Consider the following 23,930-nt stretch of genomic DNA (forward strand, 5'->3'; position numbering starts at 1 on the left):
TCTCCGTGGCTTCCTCCGAAAGGAGAAGATTAAGTACATCGTTGTACATAATGTTCCACAGTAGTGGCCTCAATACGGAGCCCTGCCGGACACCCGCGGAAACAAAGTACTCCTGGGGTCCGTTATCGGTGTCATACTATCAACGATAGCAGCGAGATAGGCGGGAATGCCACCCTTCGCTAGGGATTTCCCTATTAGATTCCAACTGGCCGAATCGAATGCATTTTTCATGTCCAGAGCAATATTTACTGGTACACTACCCTTTCCGTGAATTGCATCTTCGGCCAAGCCAGTAACCAATTTGGTGGGTGCCATTGGTGCAATGGTTGATCTGGCTTTACGGAATCCATAATACCAATCTGAAAAGCCGACATGGCTCTCAACAACCAGGAGTAATCTGTTGTAGATTACCCATTCCAACATTTTCCCCAGAGTGTCCGAAAGACATATGGGTTTGCATGAGAATGATTCACCTGGTGGTTTACCAGGCTTAGGCAGAAGTACCAACTTTTGCCGCTTCCAAGTTGCTGAAAAAACCCTTCGAACATACATACTTGCACAATGAGCATGTCCGGTCTGGATTTCACGGCGAGTTTAAGGGCTTTATTCGGTACTTCGTCCAAGCACGGCGCTCGTCTCTGGTGGCTGGGGGAATTGCCGTCACATCCAGGGCTGGTTGGAATGTGTCGGTGCACCCCTCTTGTTGGCGGAACAACCCCTGGATGATTTTCAACAAGAGGACGCACGATCTGCAGAGATGTTGTGGGAATGCCTTGAGAGACTGAATACACTCGGCTCGTCCAATAAGGTTTCGGTTTGGGTTCCAGGCCATGCTGGGTTGGAAGGAAACGAGGCAACGGACGAACTAGACAAAAAGGGTGCAGGGACGCCTTCACACGAGCCAGGGCCTTTCTGTGGGATCGGAAACGATTTCATGGCTATGATTCTAAGAAATGAAGAGGAATGGTTGAAGGAACTATACTGGGCGGGCCTACCAGGGATGGAGTAGTCCAGGGTGCTTATTGGGGGATACGAACCCATGCGTACAAAGGATTGCTTAGACCTTACCAAAAAGAACCTCCGAATCATAGTGGGAATTCTCACTGGTCATTGTCGACTGAACTATCACCTACGGAAGCTAGATATATCTACGGACACTGCCTGCAGGTTTTGTGAGGAGTATGACGCGACCTCTATACACGTCCTGGGAGAAGGTCCGGCACTTGTGCAAAGTAGGTCGAGGCATCTGGGAGAATACTTAATACCAGATGCAAAGCTGAAAGATCTGGAAGTAGGGAACATATAGGGCTGCTTGAGATACTGTGGTCAATAGGTACACTATAACCAGTAAAAGGGGCAATCATCCTGCTTGGTACTTAGTGCCCGCAGAAGCCGATATTGTCTTAACTTGGAAATAATACTTGGGAGGGATATGAGGGTTATTCTTACAAGTAAAGCAAGGGCCCGTTGAGGAAAATGGACATTGTTACCGCTCAACGATCAATCTTTAAGAAATATTACCATTTTTCAAGAAATATTGGAGGACCTCTCATATTTAACCCTTTTCAGCTGTAATCACAGAGAAAAAAAGCAGATTTAAACGCTCCCGGTTCGTAGAAGCTTCCAACGTTAACTTGGCGCAGAACAAATGAGAATAGTCATCTTTTGGGAGAGATATCTGAATGGATTGTTTGTGTTGCTTCATCGAAATGTGTGTGTTGTAGCGATGATGCTGTGCTTGATGACATTTAAGCATGCTAGCACCACGAATTCCGATCGAGCGACGATCACCGCAGTTTATCTGAGGTAGAACCTCCGTATGTAGTGGCTACGATGAAGATCTCTGATGTTTTTCATCTGGTTTGCGACACGACAACCAATTCTAGTACAAGCTCAGAGATAATGTTCTCCATAATTGGTCTCTAGAGAAAACGATAAAGCAATAAAATTCGATGGGATCATACGAGTCACGGGTATGACTATGATAGATACTATTTGGTGGTATCTATGTAGCGTTTTGATTAGTGTTCTTTGCAATCCATGACGTTACTTAGTCCATAGTATTTATTGTTTATCTGTTATCTGGAAAGCGGTCGTGAAGAAGATACAAGATCGACTCCAGTCTAAATGCAAGCCAACCTACTTAACATCAATCAATTCAATTTAGAGATCATACAACGGATTACAAATAATAATCTGAATAATAACAAGAAGACACCACACTTCCCGCCCCAAAGGCGTTCGTCATGAGAAGATGCTGAGATTGTAATTGCCCCAATAGAAAAAAAAAATGAACACGAATAGATAGATCTCTGATTTGAGCACTACAAAATGGTTGTAGAGATTATTTAAAAGTGACTTTTCAATAGAGCTCACCAGCCTCATGCCATTTTCTGTACTCTTGATTTTCTGTTGCCAATAGCAACTCTTCGGAGAATCCGGTGCGTGGTGATCGAAAATCTAAATAATCCCAGATAAATTTGAAGAATATCTTGAAACGTTAAAGTACGCCAAATGGATTTATCTGAGCGAGGAAAACAATGAGAAAAGAGCATGGTAACAGGTGGTTTTCGGACGACATCAGTAATTTAGTGGAGTATCTATCGCGAAAAATAGTGTAAAGTGTATCTTGTGAAAAGTATCTATGCATCATATTAAACTCGTGAATGTAATCGTGTTGTTTTTTCACGTTTCCTTCTGTTTTTTCTTTTTTTTCTTCAAAAAGATTCAAAGAGAAAGGAACTGAGAGAGAATGTGTGTGATCCATGAATTTTACATATGTGTCGTTAGATTATACGCTTATCATTCTTGACTACCTTTTACCTGGACAGTGTTTTTCGCGGTGTACAAGAATAATAACACGAAAAAGACAGATACAAATCAGATAAAACCAAGTGTTGACGGTTTCCTTACTCTGGTTTTTCGATATATCTTGTGCGGTAAATGCTTTTCAAAGATATAGACAATATGAAAGCATGAACAAAAGGGCATAAAGTCCACTGGCGAAATGTTAACTACGAATGTGACTATTTTATCTATAAATCTTGTTGACTTTTTACAAACTTAACCGATTCCAATGGAAAATTCATCAGGAAAAGTATAAATAAAAAAAAAACCCCCAAATAAATACGTAGTGAGAGGAGCAAGGGAAAGACGCAAATGTTCAAACATTTTTATTAGAATGACAAATTGTATGATATGCTGTATTGTAATCAAGATGTTGGCTATCATATGTGGAAATGGAATTTCTAACTGATACACTGTTTACGGAATTCGGTAAGTATAAGTAACCTGTGACTGTGATTTCTTGATTAAGTACTTAAAGACTTTAGATTTTATAATCTTTTCCAACGAAATCAAATTGAAACTATCTGAATTATGATGGAATACCATTAGAAAGATTGAAGGAAGATGCAGAGCAAATGACAGACATCCCAGAACGATTCCCCCCCCAATCCCCCAATAATTGTGTTGATTTTCATCCTATACGATGCGATCTAATATCTGATTTTACCCACATAAGCCAAAGAAGAGAATGCTGTATCTGTTTCCTTGATTGTCAAAAGGACTGAACTCTTCAATATCGATACAGGCTTAGAAGAAGACGAAGTCCCACCGCCGCGTCCTTAAAGAACTATTGTTCCCCTTTTACTGACTACAGTGTACCTATTAACTATAGTCTCTCAAGCAAGTCTATAACCCGTAGGAATTTAAGCACATCCCCTACTTCCAAATCTTTCAACTTTGCATCTGGTATTAAGTGTCCTCCCAAGTGCCTCGACCGTGACCCAAAACATGTATAGAACTTTCAACACACCCTGCACAGAACTTGCAGGTAGTATCCATGGATATCTCTAGCTTCCCTAGGTGATAGTTCAGTCGCCATGGACCAGTGAGAATTCCCACTATGATTCGTATCTTCCAATAAGCACTCTGGACTACTCCATTCCTGGTAGGCTCACTCAGCTCAGTCATGAATCCGTTTCCGATTCCACAGGTTCTGGCTCGTGTTAAGACGTCCCTGCTCCCTTCTTGGCCAGTTCGTCCGCTGCCTCATTGCCTTCCAATCCAACATAGCCTGGGACCCAGAGTATCCAGACCTTATTGAGCGAGCCGAGCGTATTCAGTGCATGCAAGACCTACCTAAATATCTACCGCACTCAGGAATACGGCACCCGTGTTGAAACGCAACACCACGCCGAGGACCGAAGGTCTCTTCTCGCTTGAGCATCACCAACAACCCCCATGAAGCTCCCACTAGGGGGCCAACCGCAAACAACCGAGCTGTACTCATATATGACAGGAATTCTCCCGATGTATATGAGTCCAGAGGCTACCCCGGTTCCCATGATACCAGTATACCCCTGGTAAGATTTTGTGGCCGAAGCCACTTCAAATGAGTCTCCGTGCAGACTCGGATCTGATCGCCCTGATTAAGCCTTGGAGATTTCGCCTACTGCATCACGGCCGGCAAGCCAATGCGATACAGCGTTTCCCGGTGCCACCACGTGGAGGCTCTCCTCGGCCATTTGGTTTTGGTTCAGTTTTGGACTCCCGTAATAGCACTAACAACTAGTCTGAAATCGTTTGACACACTACTTTGGGCTAGCCATCTCGCTCTCCCGGCTTTGGAAGCCTTCAAGTCAGGGAATCCCTTTCACCAATGGGATGGGGAGAAAGGGAGTTCTTAGTTCAGGAAACCCCTTGCCATCCGGTTCCTCCGCCAGTCGAGTTCAATCTTCTTCGCAATAAAAAAAATAGAATGCCCAACACGGCCCAAGCTGCTAGCGCTCTTCGGCATCTCTCTGTCAATGTTGTCTAGACAGAGCTCCCCTGTGTTTGCATAAACCTGCTGACAAAAGTCGTCCCATCTTTCGCAAGAGAAAAAAGTGTGTTCAGCTTCACTCCATTGCAGAACACACAATCAAGAGATCGCGCCTTCCCAATCTTGTGCAGGTCAGACTGAAAACCTCCATGCCCGCTTAGAAGTTGGGTAAGGAAGTAATCAATCTCACCGTGCGTTCGGTTCAGCTATGGGCCTAAATTGTCGATGAGCCACGCAGTCCATCTGCCCCTTGGCTCATTTTGCCAAGAGAATTGCCACTCGGTAAGGGTGCGTTGACGTTCTTCACATCTCTTAAGTTTTCGCCCTTACGGTGGTAGATAACTTTACGCTCCTTGGCAAGGAGGGCAAAGGGGATTACTCCTGCGATCACCAACACGGCCAGTTCTGAGATAGTGCGAGAAACAGACGCCACTCAGAAAGTTCCTCGTCTCTGCACTTGAGCAAGGTACAGATCTTATGACACTTTTTCCGTAGGTCTAGGTAGGGCTTGTCGCGGCTGGGGCATGGAAGCTTCATTCGCCGTCTTTATCAGGTTCACCACTGAATTTAGGACGGTATGACGCTACCACCCCCCGAAGGGTCCTCCAGCACGGCTCTGCCTACTCCAAGAGCTTTGACGAACTTCCCGATGTTCACCCTCGCGATATTCCACAGGTACGGGACCATCGTGTTGGTACTCGCCGACAAGTAGCGTCAACCACTTCGAACGTGATGTACTGGCGATCACTTGCCGAGAAGTTTTCTAGGATAAGCCACCCGTCCACCGATTGTACCAGAAATTCCGACGCAAAAGTAATGTCAGGAATGCTTCTTTCATAGCCTGGTCGTCAGAACGTTGGCGTTGATCCGGTGTTTAAAACTACCAGCCCGGTTCTCGTCGCCGTTTTCAGAATTCGTTTCCCTCTGGAGTTTGGTTGAGGCATTCCCCATTCAAGAGCCTTGGCATTAAAATCACCACCTACCAGAATTCGCCCCTCGGAGCTCGAAACGACGTCCTCCAGAACATCAAGCCGGCGCCGAAAGACCGTCATCGTTTCATTCGGCGCCTGGTAAACGCTAAAAATGTCATCCCTGAACACCGAATCCAGAGAAACCCATTCCTTCGGCCTTTGGGAAGAATACGAAGTCGAAGGTTGTCCCGAACCCAGATGGTAGCGATGCCCGATAAGTCGAGATGTAATGTTTGCCCGCTGATTAGCACTAGATCAGCATCCACTTCCGCAGCGAACTGCTCCAGCAAGTGGTGAGGGGTTGCATCCCGGTGAATGTTAATTTGTAAAATGTGGATCATGCCATTCGCGCCCTGACCTTTTCAAGTTCCGCCCTAAAGATTGGATGTAGTGTGGGTGACGGGGCATTGGTTACCTCTGGACAGTCACACTTTATCGCCTCCTTCACTTTAACCTTTTCTGTCAAGATCAGATGGCAGTCAAGATCCCAGATTTCTAGAGAGCAGATAGGCTTTAGGCTAGAAACTAGCCGTCTTCGGGCCCAGTTCTTCAGGATGTCTGGAGTTCCTTATTAAGGCAGACCTAGACCGGATACCGGTTGTTGCGCCGTTGATGATGATGATGATATCAAGCATGATACTACCAAATTTGACGAAAATCCTACAATTACTGACAAAATTGTAGCAGTTCTCGTAGCATTCTTGGCACGAGGAAATGAAAATAGGACAAAAGCTCGGCGGCGGGTACCTCGTAAACGTTAACAGTGCGGATGCCATATGGGGTGTCTCAGAGAGGAGTCTCAGACAATTGTCCATCAGGCTTTTGGCGTGTTCAAATAACACGAATAGGGACGGTTCTTTTTAAAATACAACAAGTTCGTCTGACATATGCAATCGCGGTACAATCGCAGTAATGGTAAGGGCATATACTCAGGGCCCATCGCGCCTTACGTCTAACCTTTTCGTGGCGCTTCATTTTAGCTGATTTCAGTGTCCCCATATTAGGAGCAGACTTCCTATGTCACTATGGGCTGCTGGTCGATATGCAGCATAAGTTCAATATAGACCCCACAAACGCTCTCCGGTCGTTAGGGAACAACATTACCATCGAATGTAGTATCTCTGAGCCATTTAATCACGATATGGAGCACTACATCAACGCTACTGGTTCCTCGATCTTCTTGAAGGTGCGTCCTCTACTAGCCCACAAGCTCACTGTTGCGCCGAAAGAATTCAATGGATAATTCAAGCAGGGTATATGCAGACCGTCTAGCAATAGTTGGTCATCTCCATTCCTTTTGGTCCCAAAAGCCCAATGGCGAATGAGGACTCTTTGAAGATTATAGACGCCTGAATGCTTAGACTATTCCGGTCCTGTATCCCATTCCACTCACCCAAGACTTCGCGCATTATTTAACGAACTGTCGTGTTTTGTCGACCTTATATCTTGACAAGGCCTACTATCAAATCCCCGTAGCTCCCGAAGATATTCCGAAGAAAGCAATTTGGACACCTTTTGGACTTTTCGAGTTCACACGGATGACTTTTATCCTATGCAATGCGGAGCAAAGTTTCCAGAGATTCATCCACTCTGTTCTAGGATACTTGGACTTTTGTTTCGTCTACAAGGATGACGTTCTGGTCGCTTCTTCCACCGAGTCTGAGGATTTGTCACATCTTGAGTGCATTTTTCAACGCCTCCTTGAAATCTAATTCCCAACATTGACAAAATTTCTCCAACAGTAAATGGAATTTCTAGGCCATTCCATCACCCCTCACGCAATTCAACCTGACTCAGTCAAAGTCCTGGCGATCGCGAGCTTTCTATGGCCAAAGACGGCCAAAGACCTTAGGAGGTTCTTGGGCATGGTAAACTTCTACCGTCGTTCCTGGTCGCTCACCATTACACCCTCCCCCACCCAGTTCGCCCGGTATGCCTTGGTCACAGATTTTTCAGGGGTGAATAAATAGTGAGACGTTCAATAAATATGAGGATTGCCTCTATTTTCCAGGACCCAATTACCCCTTGTAAGACATACTTTTTAAAGTTTTTTCGTTACTATATTATGAAAGGTGATATGAGGCCATTCATCCCCCATGCTCCTGTAAGAATCAACCAAACAATGATATTATAGTCAAACGCGAAATTTTTCGGTTTGTTTGGTCAATAAAAACTGTTCAGAAGAGCCATCGGGTAGTAATTGATATATGCAAAACTTCCCGTCAACCTTGTACACATACACTCAGTGCACAAGTCGTTATTCGGAAGCAGGACATAAATTCCTAAAAGTTTTCAATACGTCCTATTATACTCTGTGTAGTAATCGGGGGATGAAATTAAAGATCGTTTTGAAAAACTAGTGAACCAGAGAACGGAGAGGGTCCTTTTTTTATAATTGTGTCTGGATAAAAATAATTTAATTTGTATTTTAATAATAACGTGTTGTGGATAATTGTGGATAAATACGGAAATAATTGAATATATTATTGTGTAGCAGGAGAGCTGGAAAGGATTCTTATAAAAAATAAAGAAAAACAGAATATTTTGCTAAGAAACATTGCGTGGTTCGGATAAGAAATGATCCCTGGATCCGTGGATATTATTCCTTGTATATCTAATAAAGCAACAGTTTCAATAATGACATAATTATCTCATTAGTTTCCATGATATCCTTTGAGATTGAACTATCTTGTGTCCTGCCTTGTCTTAATATAGTTGACAGTGTCTTTTATTCCAATAAAAAAATACTTTTATTAATTTTGAAAATTGCCCAAAATAAATATTTTAAATAGAAATAAAATGGAATACACAAGGTCCTTAACAGGTGAGTAAATTTTCAAATTCTATCATTCTTACAAAAAGATAAGGCACCCGCTCTCAGACAACCTAATAAGTCCTTGCAAAAATTTTTTGACGGTTGCGATATTGAACACGATTAATCCGAGCCTCGGGTTCGATTCCTGGTCAAGGAAGCCTGAATAGGATAGGACAGTGTACTAACCACTAGCAAGAACTTGAGCACAGGAACTAAGGCTTTCCCCTTTTGTTTAAAAAAGTCATGTAGTGAAGCCTGAGGTCTCAAGAAGTCAGTAAGTAGAAGAGAGAAAGTCTGGGGCCAGAAGTCATCAATCACCACGTCCTATTCGATCAAAAGATACCTTTTTGTTATCAAAATATAAATCATAGCCCCTAGTGCTACCCAGCTATTGCAAAATAAATCAACAGGTGTTTTATAGGTGGGTCGAGATCCTACTCAGCATTAGTAAGGGCTTCGCAAGGTTGAATACTATTTCTATCTGAGAATTTTATAGATTGAATTTTGTATCCTTATTCGTCTAATTCTCCTTTCACAGCTCGTTGTAAATTTTAAATAATATCCTTGTCATATTATCAGCGCACGTGAAAATTCACATCATTTGTTGAATCAAGGACTCCATGATCACATAAATACCTAAAATATATGGAAGGGTCAGAAAAAGGACCAGAAAGTACCTACATCTGATGTTGATATCATTTACTTCACATTTCGGGAAAAAATAGATTGTTAGCGGACAAGCGAGTAAACAAGGACAACAAAAGGATGAGTAGATCCTTTGGTATTGTTTCATTTTTTTTCTTTTTGATAATGACAATCGAAAAGTTTGTTGAGAAAAGGTCATTTACCATTATCAAAGAGTTTCATGAGTCCCATATCTACATATCTATATTTATGTTGAGATTATATTTCTGTTTAATCAATAAAAGATACCCTCGTTGCTATGGCAAGGAAAGCAATAAAATTGACGAATTTTTGCATTTATTAGAAGTGAAGTAAGCATCATTGATTTTCCTCTGACTTCAAGGAGCCTATTTATTATATAATCTAATTTAAGTCGTATCTCTTTAAGTCCAAAACTAAAATTGACCCCGACACTTCACATATTTAATATAAAAGTCAAGGGTGGATGTAGGGTAGGTAGGTATGTAGGTATCAGTGGTCGCTCCAAGGAACCCAATTAACGCGGTGATGCGCCATTTTGATGCCTAAGACCGTGACTGTTGTCAGGGAAGGCGGAGTCCACCCGGTTCAGATCTTCAGAGCCAGCCCGTAGCATTCACGAAGAAAAGCAGTCCTCCCACCCTGCAGCTAGAAACACCTCTCTGAAGTTCCCAAAGAATGGTTTACCCAGTGTCCGCAGCTTGACTCTATCTAGACCTCGGGAGGAAGTGACTAAGGGCTTCTCCCTGTAGGGTAGGGTATGTCATGCACCCCTATGGGCTAGTGCCTCCTACAGACCGCCGTAATCTTGTACACATTTGCACGCGTCTGGCACAGGAACCCTCGTGATCGGGTTTCGTTATAAACGGACCAAATCTTCCTTGACTTGGCACAGGTGGTAAATCTTCGCCATCAAAAGTTCGCGGCAGTTAAGTAGTGCGAGTAGATGACAGTCAGTCAACCCAAAGAAGGGTGTGGGTGCTTGAGTTGGGAGAGAAGTAAAGCCTCTCAGCACTCAGACCCTGGTGGTCCATTGTAATCGATTCCCCGGACTATCCCGGACTATCCTGGATTCATTTATGTATCGCAGGATTTCCGGTAGTGAATGTGGAGCTACTCGCTGCACTTGTAGCACATCAGCACCAAAAATCTGATGTCTGATGCGCCCAGCGTGCCACCCAGACTGTCCAGCGCGTTTCTGCACTGCCCCACCAGCTTGAAGGATGTCGGGGCTAAGTACAAGGCCTCAATGTCCGCTTGGCTATCGGTCCCAATGGCTATGTTACGCTTGGGCTCGGATCATGCTTCACTCATCGACAGACTTTCAGTATCGCCTGGAATACACTGGCGAAATCTGGGACACCATAAGAGTCGGATACACCGTGTGTATATGAGAAAACCCCAAACGCATCATAGCTCCTCCTCCTCGGCCGGAGACCTCATTTCTTTACAAAGATTATCTTGCAGGCATAGACGGCTATAAAAGCCTTCTTAACTCTCAGTTAAATGTTCAATCGTCAATTTAGCTTTGGATCCTGAAACATTCCTGACACTAATACCCCCTAGTCGTCGTCATGTGCCACTATCTTCCCCCCTTTGGCTGTTGAATATTCGTAAAATTTCACTATAACCAGAACACCGGAGAGATGATGCTACTCTGGGGCGTGCCTCTGTTAACAGCACTGGTCAAGTGGTTGTCACCCAGATACGACTGGATTATCCTGGTACTTAGCATGAATATAATCCAATACGTAAGATACCCTCCAAGCCTATAATGGTGAAGGCTTCCTTGATGGCGTTGGTACTAACGTTGTTGAATAATTCCTTTATATCCAGGAAGGCAGTTAGGGGATATTGCTCGTACTGAAGTGACCGCTCAACTGTGCCAATTACCTCGCGGGAAGCGGTTTCTGTAGAGTTGGTTTGAGTTAAGCATACTGGGACTTAGAGAAAGGCGTTCTCTCCATAATCGCCCTTCAGTGGATGTCCAAGACGGGCTCTAGAGTCTTCAACACGAAAAAGGTGAGGCTGATTGGTCGAAAGTCCTTCGCAGACTTAAGGCCGCGCCAGCCTGTCTCCAGGACTGTGGTACGTATACTAAAGAGATACAGCTCTGGAGTTCTGGTAAATCTCAACAAGTCATGGCACAACACTTTCCTGCTGCTCCTGTAGCATGACTGACATTATGCCATCTGGACCCGGAGATTTATATCCGAAGGAGCTGTTTATAGGCAAGCCGATCTTATCCTCGGCAATTACCGATGTGGTAGCCTCGCACAATTGGGGTGACCGTAAACCTTCTGAGCAAGGCTTTGACTCACAGTCCTCCTCGCGGGCGGGAAAGTGCATCTGAACCAGCAGCTCCAAGGTTTCACCAAAAGATTCCGCCCAAGAGCCTTTCGACTTTTTAAGAAAGGGTGGTCAAAAAATAATAAATCACCGCCATCGAAGTCTTAAATCCAAAAAGCAGGAGGTTATGCGGCAGTATCTTAGATATTATCACGAGCTATAACCCACTACCTGGATTTTTGTTAATAGAAAGAAGTGCTATAAGATAACATGTGTCCACGCTACGAGGAATCCATAGAGCACTTCCTGTCCTGTCCTGGTGTTGATGCTCCCCAATTCCGGTGAGTAATTTTAGAACGAATTTAGGATATTCTACTAAGCGGAAGGAGGTCGAGAACAATGTCTACCGGCCCGGTGGCATCTCTCAAGCTCTTTCTGAATGCTCAGACAATTCCAGACCGATATCCCCTTCCATTCATCCATGATTTTGCGTACTCGCTTACGAGCTGCTTTTGGATCTAGCCAAGGCGTATCACCAAATCCCTGTCGCTCCTGAAGACACTCTGAAGACGACTATCTCTTCGAGTTCACTAGGATGATTTTGAGCTTGCGTAAAGCCGCACAGACTTTCCAGAAATTCATTCACTCTGTCTTGCGAAACTTGAACTTTTGTTTCGTTTATATGGATAAGGTTCTGGTCGCTTCCTTTCCAGAATCTGAGGACTTTGACCATCTCGAGTGCATTTTTCAACGTCTCCTTGAGGCCGGACTGGCCCTAAACGTTGAAAATGCAAATTCCTACAAAAGCAGGTAAATCTTCTCAGCCACTTAATAACCCTTACGATATCCAACCTGACCCAGACAAGGTTGGTGCGATTAAGAGCTTTCCCCTACCAACTACGGTGAAGGTTCTTGGGCATGTTAAATTTCTATCTTCACCAAGCGATCCTTAACGCCGACTTGTCTGGGCCCAAAATCACAAACTTTCGCGAGGTTGCGTGGTCTACTGAGGTAGTCAAACAGCAGCTTTTTGATGCAGCACTACTAGCATTTACTCAGTAAGATGCCCCCTGGCTGTGTTCGTCGATGCCCCAGATACAGCGGTAGGCGCCGCTCTTCACCAACGGGTGAATAAAATCTGGTAACCGTTGAGCTTCTTTTCAAAACAACTCAACCCAGTTGAACGTAAATACAGCGCCTACGATCGTATTCCCTAGGTCAACCAAGCTCTTCCACATCATCCATTTCGGCATCATTGGCCCTTTGCGAGACTCGCAGGGATTCAAGTATTGGCTCACCATCATCGACGGGTTTACACAGTGACCGGAGGCAATACCTCTGTCAAGAGTGGAGTTCGCGCTTTGGTGTACCAGCCGTAATCATCACGGACCAAGGCTTCAAACACCATAGGACTACTGGAAAGCATCCACAGTCCAATGGTATGCTGGAACGTTGGCACCGGTCGCTGGAGGGTGCCTAAATGGTTCGCGACGATTGGTATTGGTCGCGGCCCTTGCCTCTAGTCTTCCTCGGCTTCCGCATAGGCCACCGAGAGGAGTTCACGTCCAGCCCCGCGGAGATGGTGTTCGGGGAGAATCCGCGCCTCCTCGCCGATCCTGTGCTAGACATCAGAGTCGGGTTGAGCGACGCTTGAATGTTGCGTCTGCTCAAAGACGCGGTTTCGAAGCTGCGACCGATTCCACCTTCCTGACACGTGACAGTGGAGTCTCATGGCCCGCAGGATCATGTTGACTATACACAAATTTTCATAGTCAATATACGAACATGGTTTTCGGTAATTTCTGTAGAGACTCTTATAGCCTAGTTGGATTTTCGTTTGGTAAATTTTATGAACCAAACTGTTTCATAATAGCCAAAATATTGCTGCCTGTGTGACGATCTTCAGAACTTAAAAGGGTTCGCCAATTTAATATTCATTTTTTTCTATCAATTACAGGTCGATCAGATTACATTGGTGGTATTGACAATGAGGCTCTTGATTTCGGTCAACTTGACCAATTCATACATGTCACAACCAATGATGAATCGCAAACACCTAGCGATAGTATTGTTCCGAATTCGACCGCAGGAATTCAAAACGGAAATAGCGGAAATGGGCAAAATACAGGTGGATCGGTAGGTGCAATCAACAACTGTTCCACGTTCACATCATCAGCTACAACAGCAGTTACAATAAACAATGTAACAACTGCTTCAACATCACAAACACATTTGCCTGAAAGTCCGCCAGATTCTGGCTCGGAACCGCCATACAGTCCAACTGACCTTCAAGGTTTAACAATAGTAGGACCAGCCTCAGCAGGAACATCTTCACTACACCAACGTAATGGACATCATCATGGTCAGCAGCAACAATCGCCTGGACTATCGTCTGCAAATGTGGAATCACTCACCGAATTATCACAAGCAACAATTGATTTGCATCACAGTCATTTGTCTCTATTGAATACTCAACACCATCCGCATCACCACCAACCGCATCAAAAGCATTCCTTGCAACATCACACAAATGTCCCGTCCTATATTCGAGATGATCACAATGGAAACGAGCACCAACATTTACACCATTCGCATCACCAAGAACAACAATCCATGGCTGGTCTTAGCGAGATTACCATTTGCAAACATGAGGATATGCTACTACAGGACCCTGAATCTCTGATACTCCATCATCAACATAATGTAAGGAAGTTAAGTCTATTGTCCTTGAACATGTCCTTAGGGTCAGTTTGTCAATGCTTCTCGGGTTGATCCAAGAAATAAAGAATAACTTCGTGACTAAAAAGGAGAGAGAAGTTGGATAACCGTCTTCCTTGGGAAGACCATTTTTTGACCCAATTCATACAGTCGAAAAAAGGCTTAAAAACGGTTATAACTGCAATATCTCTTTCTATTTTAATTAGAGTACGAATCTTCTGGAAAACTTCCGCAACGATTTAACTCATGGGAATCTACTGCATATTGGGCAAGGACCGCTCAATTCTGACGATCTGTCGCGCCTTATGCCAACCGATGTTTACTCCACAACTACCCCAATACCAACCTCAACAATTTCAATCCGTCCTTGCCAGCTTACGCCAACCCCCACATCTGTATCGATATCATCCTCAATTACTGCAAGTCGTAAGCGGAAGCTTTCCCAACCAGATGTTAGTGGCGCATCCCTTGTGAAGCCTGAACCAAGTATGTTTTGAAAAAATATCTTTGAAATTTAGGACCCGCTTGATTCTTGAAATATTCTAGGTTCATCCTTAAGTCCAATGTGTCACCAACATTTGGATCAAGCAGATTCGCCTATAAGCTCGACACTTCAGAATTTGTCGTTACCATCTTGCACCCCAGAGGCTTCCAATGCAGGATCAAATAACAGTATTGGTGATATCGGGACCGGACAAAACCCAGAAACTACTGGAGGTGGCGGTGGAAGTGGTAGTAGTTCCAGCGGCGAGCCATGTCCTCTTCAGTGTATACGATTTAGTCCGTTCCAGCAGCAGAACTGGCATATCCTGTGTAATCAGTCACTTCAGGAGCTACCCCTTCCTTACTATAATGTTGACGCTGACAAGGGTTTCAATTTCTCGAATTCTGATGATGCATTTGTTTGTCAAAAGAAGAATCACTTCCAGATTACATGTCATGCGAAGCTACATGGAAATGCAGTGTTTGTAAGGACATCATCTGGATTGGAGAAAATCAAGTCCTTTCACTTGCATTTCTATGGAGTGAAATTGGAAGCGCCAAATCATACGATTCGAATTGAACAGAGCCAATCGGATCGTTCGAAAAAACCATTCCATCCAGTTTTGTAAGTTGTATTATCCTGATCCATACCACGCATACTTAGTACCATTAATCTGCCTCTTTCCATTCGCAGGATCGATCTACAAAATGATGTTGTTAGCAAAATTACGGTGGTTCGATTGCATTTCTCTGAAACGACCAGCAATAATATGCGGAAAAAAGGACGACCAAATCCTGAACAAAGATATTTTCAACTAGTTGTTGGCCTACATGCCCACACCCATTCCGGACATTTTCCAATCATTAGTCATGGGAGTGAAAGGATCATTGTTCGCGCTTCAAATCCTGGACAATTTGAAAGTGACGTTGAACTTTGCTGGCAAAGGGGCGTCACCCAGGATTCGATTTTTCACGCAGGACGCGTTGGAATTAATACAGATCGTCCAGATGAGAGCCTTGTAGTGCATGGTAATTTGAAGGTATCAGGACATATTGTACAGCCAAGTGATAGCCGAGCAAAACAGGAGATCAAGGAGCTGGACACATCTGAACAATTGAGGAATCTTCAGAAGATTCGAATTGTAAAATATAGATATGAGCCAGATTTCGCAATTCATAGTGGTCTTAAAGATGAGGACGACGATGAAGAGATCATTGACACCGGTGTTATTGCCCAGGAAGTAAGGCAAGTGCTACCAGATGCTGTTCAGGAAGCTGGAAATATTGTGCTATCGAATGGTCAAGTTATTGAGAAATTTCTCCTTGTGAATAAGGTGAGTCTAGGGGGGGTCTAGGTGGTTGCTTGAATTGATCCCATTGTTTTACTTTGCCCTGTCAGGATCGAATTCTTATGGAAAACATTGGTGCAGTCAAGGAGCTTTGTAAAGTAACTGGATCACTTGAAACACGTATCGAGCAATTGGAAAAAATCAATTCTAGATTGATTCGAATTCAACAACTTGATCGCGACCCAAATGGTTCGACACCAAAATGTAAACACATTTTCGATGATGATGATGATGCCGCTGAGGAAATATGTTCGAATAAGACCATTCAGAAAATCATCATAATTCTAGTTATCATCATGGCAATATGGTAAGATAATATCCTACAATTTGCAAGTCAAATTAACGCTCTTACAAACGAAATTGACACTTTAACAAATGAAATTAACGCTTTAACAAATGAAATTAATGCTTTAACAAACAAGGTATTGGCCTCTTGCTTCGAGTTCGAATCCCGCCATGGTCATGAATGTTTTTGACTGTCTGGAAAAGGGACTAACATCTCCGCCTTTAGTTTTAAAAAACTAGTTTAAAACTTCATCAGAATTCTTCCACTATCATTCCAGTTTACTGGCGATTTCGGCCCTATACTTTGTGGAACACCGTCAACATTACATGAGTACAAGTGCTTCGGCAATCTTATCTCGTGAACAAATCTACAACAGCAACATAAAAAAGCAGTACCCTTCAGATAGGCAACATCAATACCATTATCCACAACAGGATCAGCAACATAGCCTGCAACAGGAAGAGATAAAAACGCGCTTCGGAACGAATTATCCTATAGGCGCGGGTGACATACTAGGCAATGATGTTGACGAATATCTAGTTGCTATGAAAAAGGATCAAAAAACATCTGCAACAACAATGATCATAATAAATAACAATCAACTTCCTATTGGACCAGATTATGATACCGATAGCCTGGCACCTGCACCGCCTGGTGATGAAACCTCTTCTGAAAAAATCTCTGAGATGAACATCAGTAACTTACCACCGAATTCCTTTGAGGGAGAGCGTATTAAAAAGGTTGTAAAAGGTAAATCAAAATCGTCCTTGGCACAGTCAAGTGGTGGTAGTAGCAGCAGTGGTGCCACGAATGGGAATGCAAAGAAATCACAATATCAACAATCGGCCCAGCATTCGCAACAGGACCTTCGCGTCCAACAGACTCAACAAGTTCATGTGGGCACAAACGAACAACATATTGATAATAAGAACCATCAGGATGCGGCGGCCGAGGATCAAGATTTGCAGTATTTGAGTAATAATAATGATTCAGATGACCAGTTCTCAGTGGAAAATACGGTCCAGGCTAGTGGTAGCAACTTCGTCGTTTTAAATAGGACAATAAGTGCAATCCCGATTGGTGTTCCTTCACTTTGTCAAAGTGTGAAAACAGAAACAATTGAGTGTCAGGTAAGTGAATATGAGAAGAAATAAGATACAATTTGGTCTAATTTTCTAAGATACAAGATATTATCCAATAGACTCCTCCCCTCTAGGCCAGTCTGAAAAGCTAGTGGATCTGCTCAGGTATTCAGGAAAACTTGCCACCTGTCAGTCTTTCAATCATTTTTGAAGAAGTAGGCGACCCTCGCATTCGCGCGTTTCTTCAAAAATACAGCAACATAACTACTGACAGTAGCCTCTCGCAGCCAGCTAAGCATGATGTGCAGCACCACATCCGCACTACTGGCGCTCATATCTTGTCAAAGTTGCGTCCATTACCATCCCAAAAGCTCGCTGTTGCTAAGAGAGAATTCGACACACTTTTAAAGCAGGACATTTGCAAACCATCAAAAAGATGTTGGTCTTCCTCACTACACATGGCCCCAAAGTACAACGGTGAATGGAAACCATGTGGCGATTACAGGCGTCTGAATACTCAGACCGTTCCAGACCGCTTTACTATACCAACCATCCAGGACTTTGCGCAAAACCTCGGTAACTGCCGTGTTTTCACGACCTTGGACTTAGCCAAGGCGTTCCATCAAATTCCTATAACTCCAGAAGATATTCCGAAAAAGGCAATATGCACACCGTTCGGACTCTTCGAGTTCACACGGATACCTGCGGCGCAAACTTTTCACTGGTTCATCCACTCTGTCCTGCGAAAGCTTAACTTTTGTCTCCTCCTCTGAGTTTAAACATTTGGACCACCTCGAATACATTTTTCAACGACGCGTCTTGCGCTTAACGTTGAAAAGTGCAAATTCCTTCAAGAGCAGGTGAAGTTTTAGGCCACACGATTTCCCGTGAGGCAATCCCACCGGATCTAGACAAGGTTCAGGCTATCATAGACTTTTCGCAACCAAGGATCTACGTCGTTTCTTGCCCAAAGACGCACAACATCAAACTATCCTTAACGCCTTACTTGTCTGGTCTTATGACCAAAGGCTCACGCGTGATTGCGTGATCCACAGAGGCCGCCCAGGCATTTGAGCTAACCAAACGACAGCTGGCTGACGCTACACCGCTGGCATTCCTCCAATCAGATGCAACCCTAGAAATATTACATGCGAATCCAGGCAGGACAACGAATCGGTTGGTCACAAGCAAATATTTTTGGCCTTAAATGAATAACGCGTGCCAGAAGCCACTATGTTGTGAATGGATCCCACGCTTTGGAGTTTCAGCCGAAGTCATTACTGACCAGGGAATGCAATTCGAGCCTTCCCTTTTCCCAAGTTACGCAAACTCTTAGGCTTCAAACGCCATGGGACGGCTGCCTACCACCCGCCATCCAATGCGATGCTGGAATAATGGCGTAGGACACTGAAGGACACGATGGCTCTTCATGGTCGCAAGTTCTGCCTTTCGTTTTACTTGGCCTACGTACAGTCCATCGTGAGGAGTTAGTATACAGGGAGAATTTGAGACTCCCCTGCGACCCTGTATTCAATACCAGGTCAGCCTTTTCCACGACTGGGCTTTTGTGCTTGCTCCGGGACACCCTGACCAAATCAAAATCACTCTCGTCATCCCGTCATCTTTCGACGAAGGCTAACACCCCCCAAGGACCTGGACGTCTACACACACGTCTTGCTTCGGGTGGCTGCTTCCCGGAAGTCCTTGCAACCACCATATGAGGCCAGGCCCTTTATGAAGTGATGAACAGGATGAAGTACTTCTTTAGGCTTAACGTCGATGGCAGACCAAAGAACGCCTCCGTGTCCTGGCTAAAGCTTTTTATCCCCGGGGCTGAGGTCTCCGAGTCGAAAGGTGCACGACGCGTGAAATTTGATGTAGGCCCCTATAATTGGCGTCGGACTCTATCGTTGAAATTCAGTATCACCTGGCGGTGGGGTAGTGTGGAGCCTTTTAGCGGAGATTCGCCCGAGCTCCACACCAGGTCAGTGAAACTCACTACGACTGGAAACTCACTCGCCTGAGTGGTTCGCCTACTTGTTAACGGCACGTTGACAGCCGCGACGGGTAACATACGGGACTGCTTTGGCTCCATTTTTGGCGTTAGGCGTAATGAAGTAGCTGGCCACTACGGAGCATCCTGAGGGGATCTCTTTTGTGGAGCAGACACTACATTGATGAAAGCAGTGGCATTATTGACATCCGCAGGTATGACACTCGGCAAATGGGTAGCGAATGGACAGCAACTTTTGCAAGGCTTGACGTCAATATCTCTGCGTGAGATATGTAGATGTCGAACTAGTTGAGGTAACGTCCACCCTTGCGCTCAAGTGGCTCCCCAAGGACGATGCCTTTATGTTTAAGACCTCAGCCGCGCCTTATAAAATGGAAATAACAAAACGTTCAACTTCATCTGAGATTGCCCATCTATTTGATCCATTAGGCCCGCTTGCTCCGGTGATTGTCCCGAGTCGTGGTGGAATGACAAACCTTTTTTGTTAACCGCATAAGTGAAATCATCACCCCGCTTCCTACGGCTACTTGGGGGCATGTGCGATTAGTTGACAATGCCGTAGGTTGTGAAACGTGAGGCCTGAGCCCTCCTGACCTCGCTTCCCATTGCTTTTGGTGCCATGGACTAGATTGGTTGACGAAACCAGAAACCGATTGGCCATCCTCAGCGTCTGTCGACACGAACGCCGACGAAGACGTGCAGTCCCTTGCTACGTCTACATGCAATTGCTTGTCGGATTTTGACCTATTGCTCCTGTAAGAGACTTCGCACTGTTAAAAAGCCAACGCATAGAGCCTCATTGACCAGAGAACGGAGCCTCGCTCGTGTATTTTGTTTCAGTCGCCACCGGAGTACTTCGTCAGTGCGTTCGCTGCACTCGATTCGGCGGCAGAAGACCTGTTCGGCAAATGAGTCCCTTGCCATTGGAGCACGTCGTCTCATCACGAGTCTTCGCCATCACAGGCTTGGACTACCCTGAACCAGTGCCCGCGCTGTTCTCCAAAGGCAGAGGAGCTAGAACCATGAAAGGTTACATAGAAATTTTTATCTGTTTTGTAATTCGAGCAGCGCACATCGAAAGCGTATCCGACCTTTCATCGAGTGCATTTCTTGCAGCTGCGAGAACCTCTACTTCGACAGTGCTGTAACCTCCAATGGCTCCGACAAGGAGTTACAAGCTCTCTTTGTCAAGTCGTCGCCCTTCATGGCCTTGGCTTTCCGAGGCACCAAGTGGTCATGCATACCACCTCGCGCTCCACACTTTGGCGGCCTCTGGGAGACGGCAGCTTCAAGCATCACTTTAGTAGAACTATCGGAGATCCCACTCTTGCCTTTGAGGAACTGTCAATCCTGGCTGCAAAAATCGAAGCACGTTTCAACTCGAGGCTCCTCGCCCACTCAGTTCAAACGCAAACGACGCTACGGCCCTAACCCCTGTCCATTTCTTAGTTGGATCATCCTTGCTGTGCTCTTGAGTCTTTGAGGGTTTTGTTAGATTGTACTATAGAAGTGATTTGCGCCATTAGTGGAAATAATGCGGGGAGTCTATTAGACGGTGTGATGGCCGAGGTGGTTGAGGCATTGGCCTCGCTAGCTCGACTCCGTGCCTCAAATTCAACGACTGTTGTCCAGCAATGCGCGGTGCTCTTCAGATATTGTTACTTCTGTGTTCTGATGAGCATCGTAGGGATAAGATAGATAGTAGATAGTCAACAAGCATTGTAATGATTAATGTTTTCCCGTCTTTCTTCCATTCCCTACAGTCAGTATGCTGCGAAGAATCCAATCGTTTATTGGATTCCATCGATTTCACAGACACCAATCCGAATCTAAATCGAACCACAGGCAGTGGAAATGGAATGGCAACCAATAGCGCTAATGAGAAGGACACCTTCCTTTCAAATACGTCCACATCCTCACTTTGTACCTCATCAACGGGCTTGCAACCGAACAATAAAGTTGATTCAAATCCACCATTGCAACCATTGTTAAATGAAAGACACAATCATCAAGCCCCACCCTTTGAGGTAGGACCTACAATAGAGGAAACAGGCACAATCCTGGAAGAGCATGAACAGGCTTCTAAGTTGAAGCGTAAGGCATCTTCAGCATCTGGATCTGATCCGATAACTGATGTCGTGGATTTGGACTTACTTGTTGACGGAGAGGGTCAGAATAGCAATCGAAATGTGACCTTAAACAATGATTCCAACCGACCAACGTCGAGTGATAATTGTTATCCAATTATCTTCTTCATACGATCTGAATCCTTTAATACGTCCGCTGGGAAGGAAGTTATCTGTTTGAATGCAGAAAGACGCCAGAATATCATCTACACTATACCAATATCAAAGTATATGCGAGAGACCAAACTGGAATTTCATTTCTTGTATGTTTTTTTGGACACAGGTTTCCTAGGATGCTGGAATTTACTAACTTTAGTCTTTTTTGTACTACGTTCCAGTGGTCCGAATACTCTACAATGGAGCCTTTGTACTAGGAAGGAAGGCACAGCAACAGGCAGTGTAGGATCCGGCGGGGGTTATCTAAAAAAGTCACCGCCCATCGTCTCGGACAGTGGTAACAATATTGACGATAATGGGGGTATATTCCAGTTGAGTCCTAGCAAATCTATATTTCATCTCCACTTACCAAGCTATGGATATTTCGAGAAGAGGTTCGAATTGCGTGCCGGTTTTGATGTTAAGGTAATTTGGACTGGACCGGCATCATTTGATGATATTCCCTATAATTTCTTGTATCTTTTCAGAGTACATGTCAAGACCAGGTTGACGAATCTAGTAATCTGCTACAGTACAACATTAGAGTTTTTAGGGATTGCGATTAGAGTTTCTTTAGGTGATTTATTTCGGTTTTCTTTCCTTTTATACCGCATGTATCTACAATTCTAAGCTTCCATTCAAGGATAACAGTTGAAATTAATAAAACATCGTGATCCCTTTTCTCTCTCTTCCTTTTCTCTTTAGTCAAATCTCAATAGTCCCTCCCTTACTATTTGGACTCTACAACATTTTATTAGTGATACACATTCCATATAAGATTTTAGACAATAAGAAGATTACTCTAGTTTGTTTTAATATTTTCTGGAAGTCTTTTATATTACACAAAAGTACGTCGGATTTTCAGGACTTTCTCTTCTTGTCATATTCTATCCATGGTAAACACGTACATAGCAAAAAGGCGCTTAACAATAAATACCATGATGCTGCGGTGTTAGTTTCAGGATCTCGATCTCGTGCCCTGGGTTCGAATTCCACCACGGTCATGGATGCTTGTGATTATTTAAAGGGGATAGCATAGTAGAATGGGTCTGTCCGTGCAGCTAAGCTCTCCTCGTTATATACAAAGAAAGTACATGATCGACCGTCGTTCTTGGTGTTTGTCCTGGCACACAGGGTAGTTATTGTAAGGCGTTCAAAAAGTGAAATGTATGTGAATTAAGTTCTAGATACTTTCTTAAAAATTGGATAATTTTTGTAGAGATCGTATTTGTACAGTATATATATATAGTGAAGTAGCACTAGTTGAAAAATGCCGTCAAAAAATCCTAGAAAGCTCATGCTATATGCATTTTTTGCATAAAGCATATATAAACAAATGTATATGTATTTTTATTGAATTGACCTTGTGAGGGTACATCTACATTTTTGTAAGACAATGATTTAAGATACAAGACATCAGTCAGAATCAAGATCAAGTAAAAATTATATTTTTTGACAGTGTAAACTTGGAATAATCCTCAATGTTCACACGTCATAAACAGTGTATTTATAACCTAGATCCTGGCAACTATATAATGAAATCATTTTCATCTTTTCTGTAATAAAAAAATCAATGAAAATGATGCAAAATTTAATGTGAACGGGACAAAGGCTGAAGAAAAAGAAGAACGTCGTTTAAAGTCGACACAATCAAAGGATTTTGTCCTTTTTTATTTGTTAATTTTTATGTTTGTCCCATGTCCTGTGTTTAATTGATAGCATTAAATCAAATAAAGAATATACAAAGTATACAGAAGTACATTTAGACGTTTGATTCTTCCCCCAAAACATAGCCTTATTGTGACCCACTGATGAAGAGAGGAGGAAGGAGTTTCAGTGAGAACCCGAGGAGTCGAAGGCTCTCAAAGAACAGATCATAGCCCCCATAATTCGGGAAGTTTCCATCCCTCAGCAGCTCAGAAGTAGTGCTGAGCAAGGTGTCAACAGCTACCCTTTTTCCAATCTCCCGCAGGCTGTTCTTTCAGGCTGGCTTTCTGGTTCTCAAAAGCCCAGGCAGTATTCGATATTCAAGGAACACCTCATCTATAATATAATGCAGAGGTCTTTTTATTGTTAATTATTTCCCTTGCACAGAAAACATCCTAGAGACTGGCGAGTATGAAAATGTCAAAAGCAGAATTCTGACAGCATTC

General features: G+C 43.9%; 1 protein-coding gene across 3 annotated transcripts; it reads left to right on the forward strand.

Annotated features, from left to right (window-relative positions):
• The first annotated feature begins 2,002 nt into the window (after window positions 1-2,002).
• On the forward strand, window positions 2,003-23,538 carry LOC119660794. Of its 3 annotated transcripts, none has more exons than XM_038069609.1 (11): window positions 2,003-3,276; window positions 13,521-14,266; window positions 14,488-14,767; window positions 14,828-15,389; window positions 15,459-16,098; window positions 16,164-16,420; window positions 16,677-17,529; window positions 21,259-21,884; window positions 21,960-22,203; window positions 22,266-22,377; window positions 22,409-23,538. In XM_038069609.1, exons 1-10 carry the CDS (start codon window positions 3,240-3,242, stop codon window positions 22,341-22,343), a joined length of 4,323 nt encoding a protein of 1,440 aa, XP_037925537.1. In that variant the 5' UTR covers window positions 2,003-3,239; the 3' UTR covers window positions 22,344-22,377; window positions 22,409-23,538. The 3 variants fall into 3 exon arrangements, with proteins under 3 accessions (XP_037925537.1, XP_037925538.1, XP_037925536.1); XM_038069610.1 differs by having other exon boundaries at window positions 22,266-22,354; window positions 22,483-23,538; XM_038069608.1 differs by having other exon boundaries at window positions 2,004-3,276; window positions 22,266-23,538.
• The last annotated feature ends 392 nt before the right edge of the window (window positions 23,539-23,930 follow it).

This window comes from Hermetia illucens, chromosome 7 (genome assembly GCF_905115235.1).
Source record: "Hermetia illucens chromosome 7, iHerIll2.2.curated.20191125, whole genome shotgun sequence".
NCBI lineage: Eukaryota > Metazoa > Arthropoda > Insecta > Diptera > Stratiomyidae > Hermetia > Hermetia illucens.

Coding starts and splice junctions, on each gene's coding strand:
- LOC119660794 (XM_038069609.1), top strand. CDS start 3,240: ATGGAATTTCTAACTGATACACTGTTTACGGAATTCG. Junction 14,267..14,487: donor TACTCCATCATCAACATAAT/GTAAGGAAGTTA, acceptor TATTTTAATTAG/AGTACGAATCTTCTGGAAAA. Junction 14,768..14,827: donor CCTTGTGAAGCCTGAACCAA/GTATGTTTTGAA, acceptor GAAATATTCTAG/GTTCATCCTTAAGTCCAATG.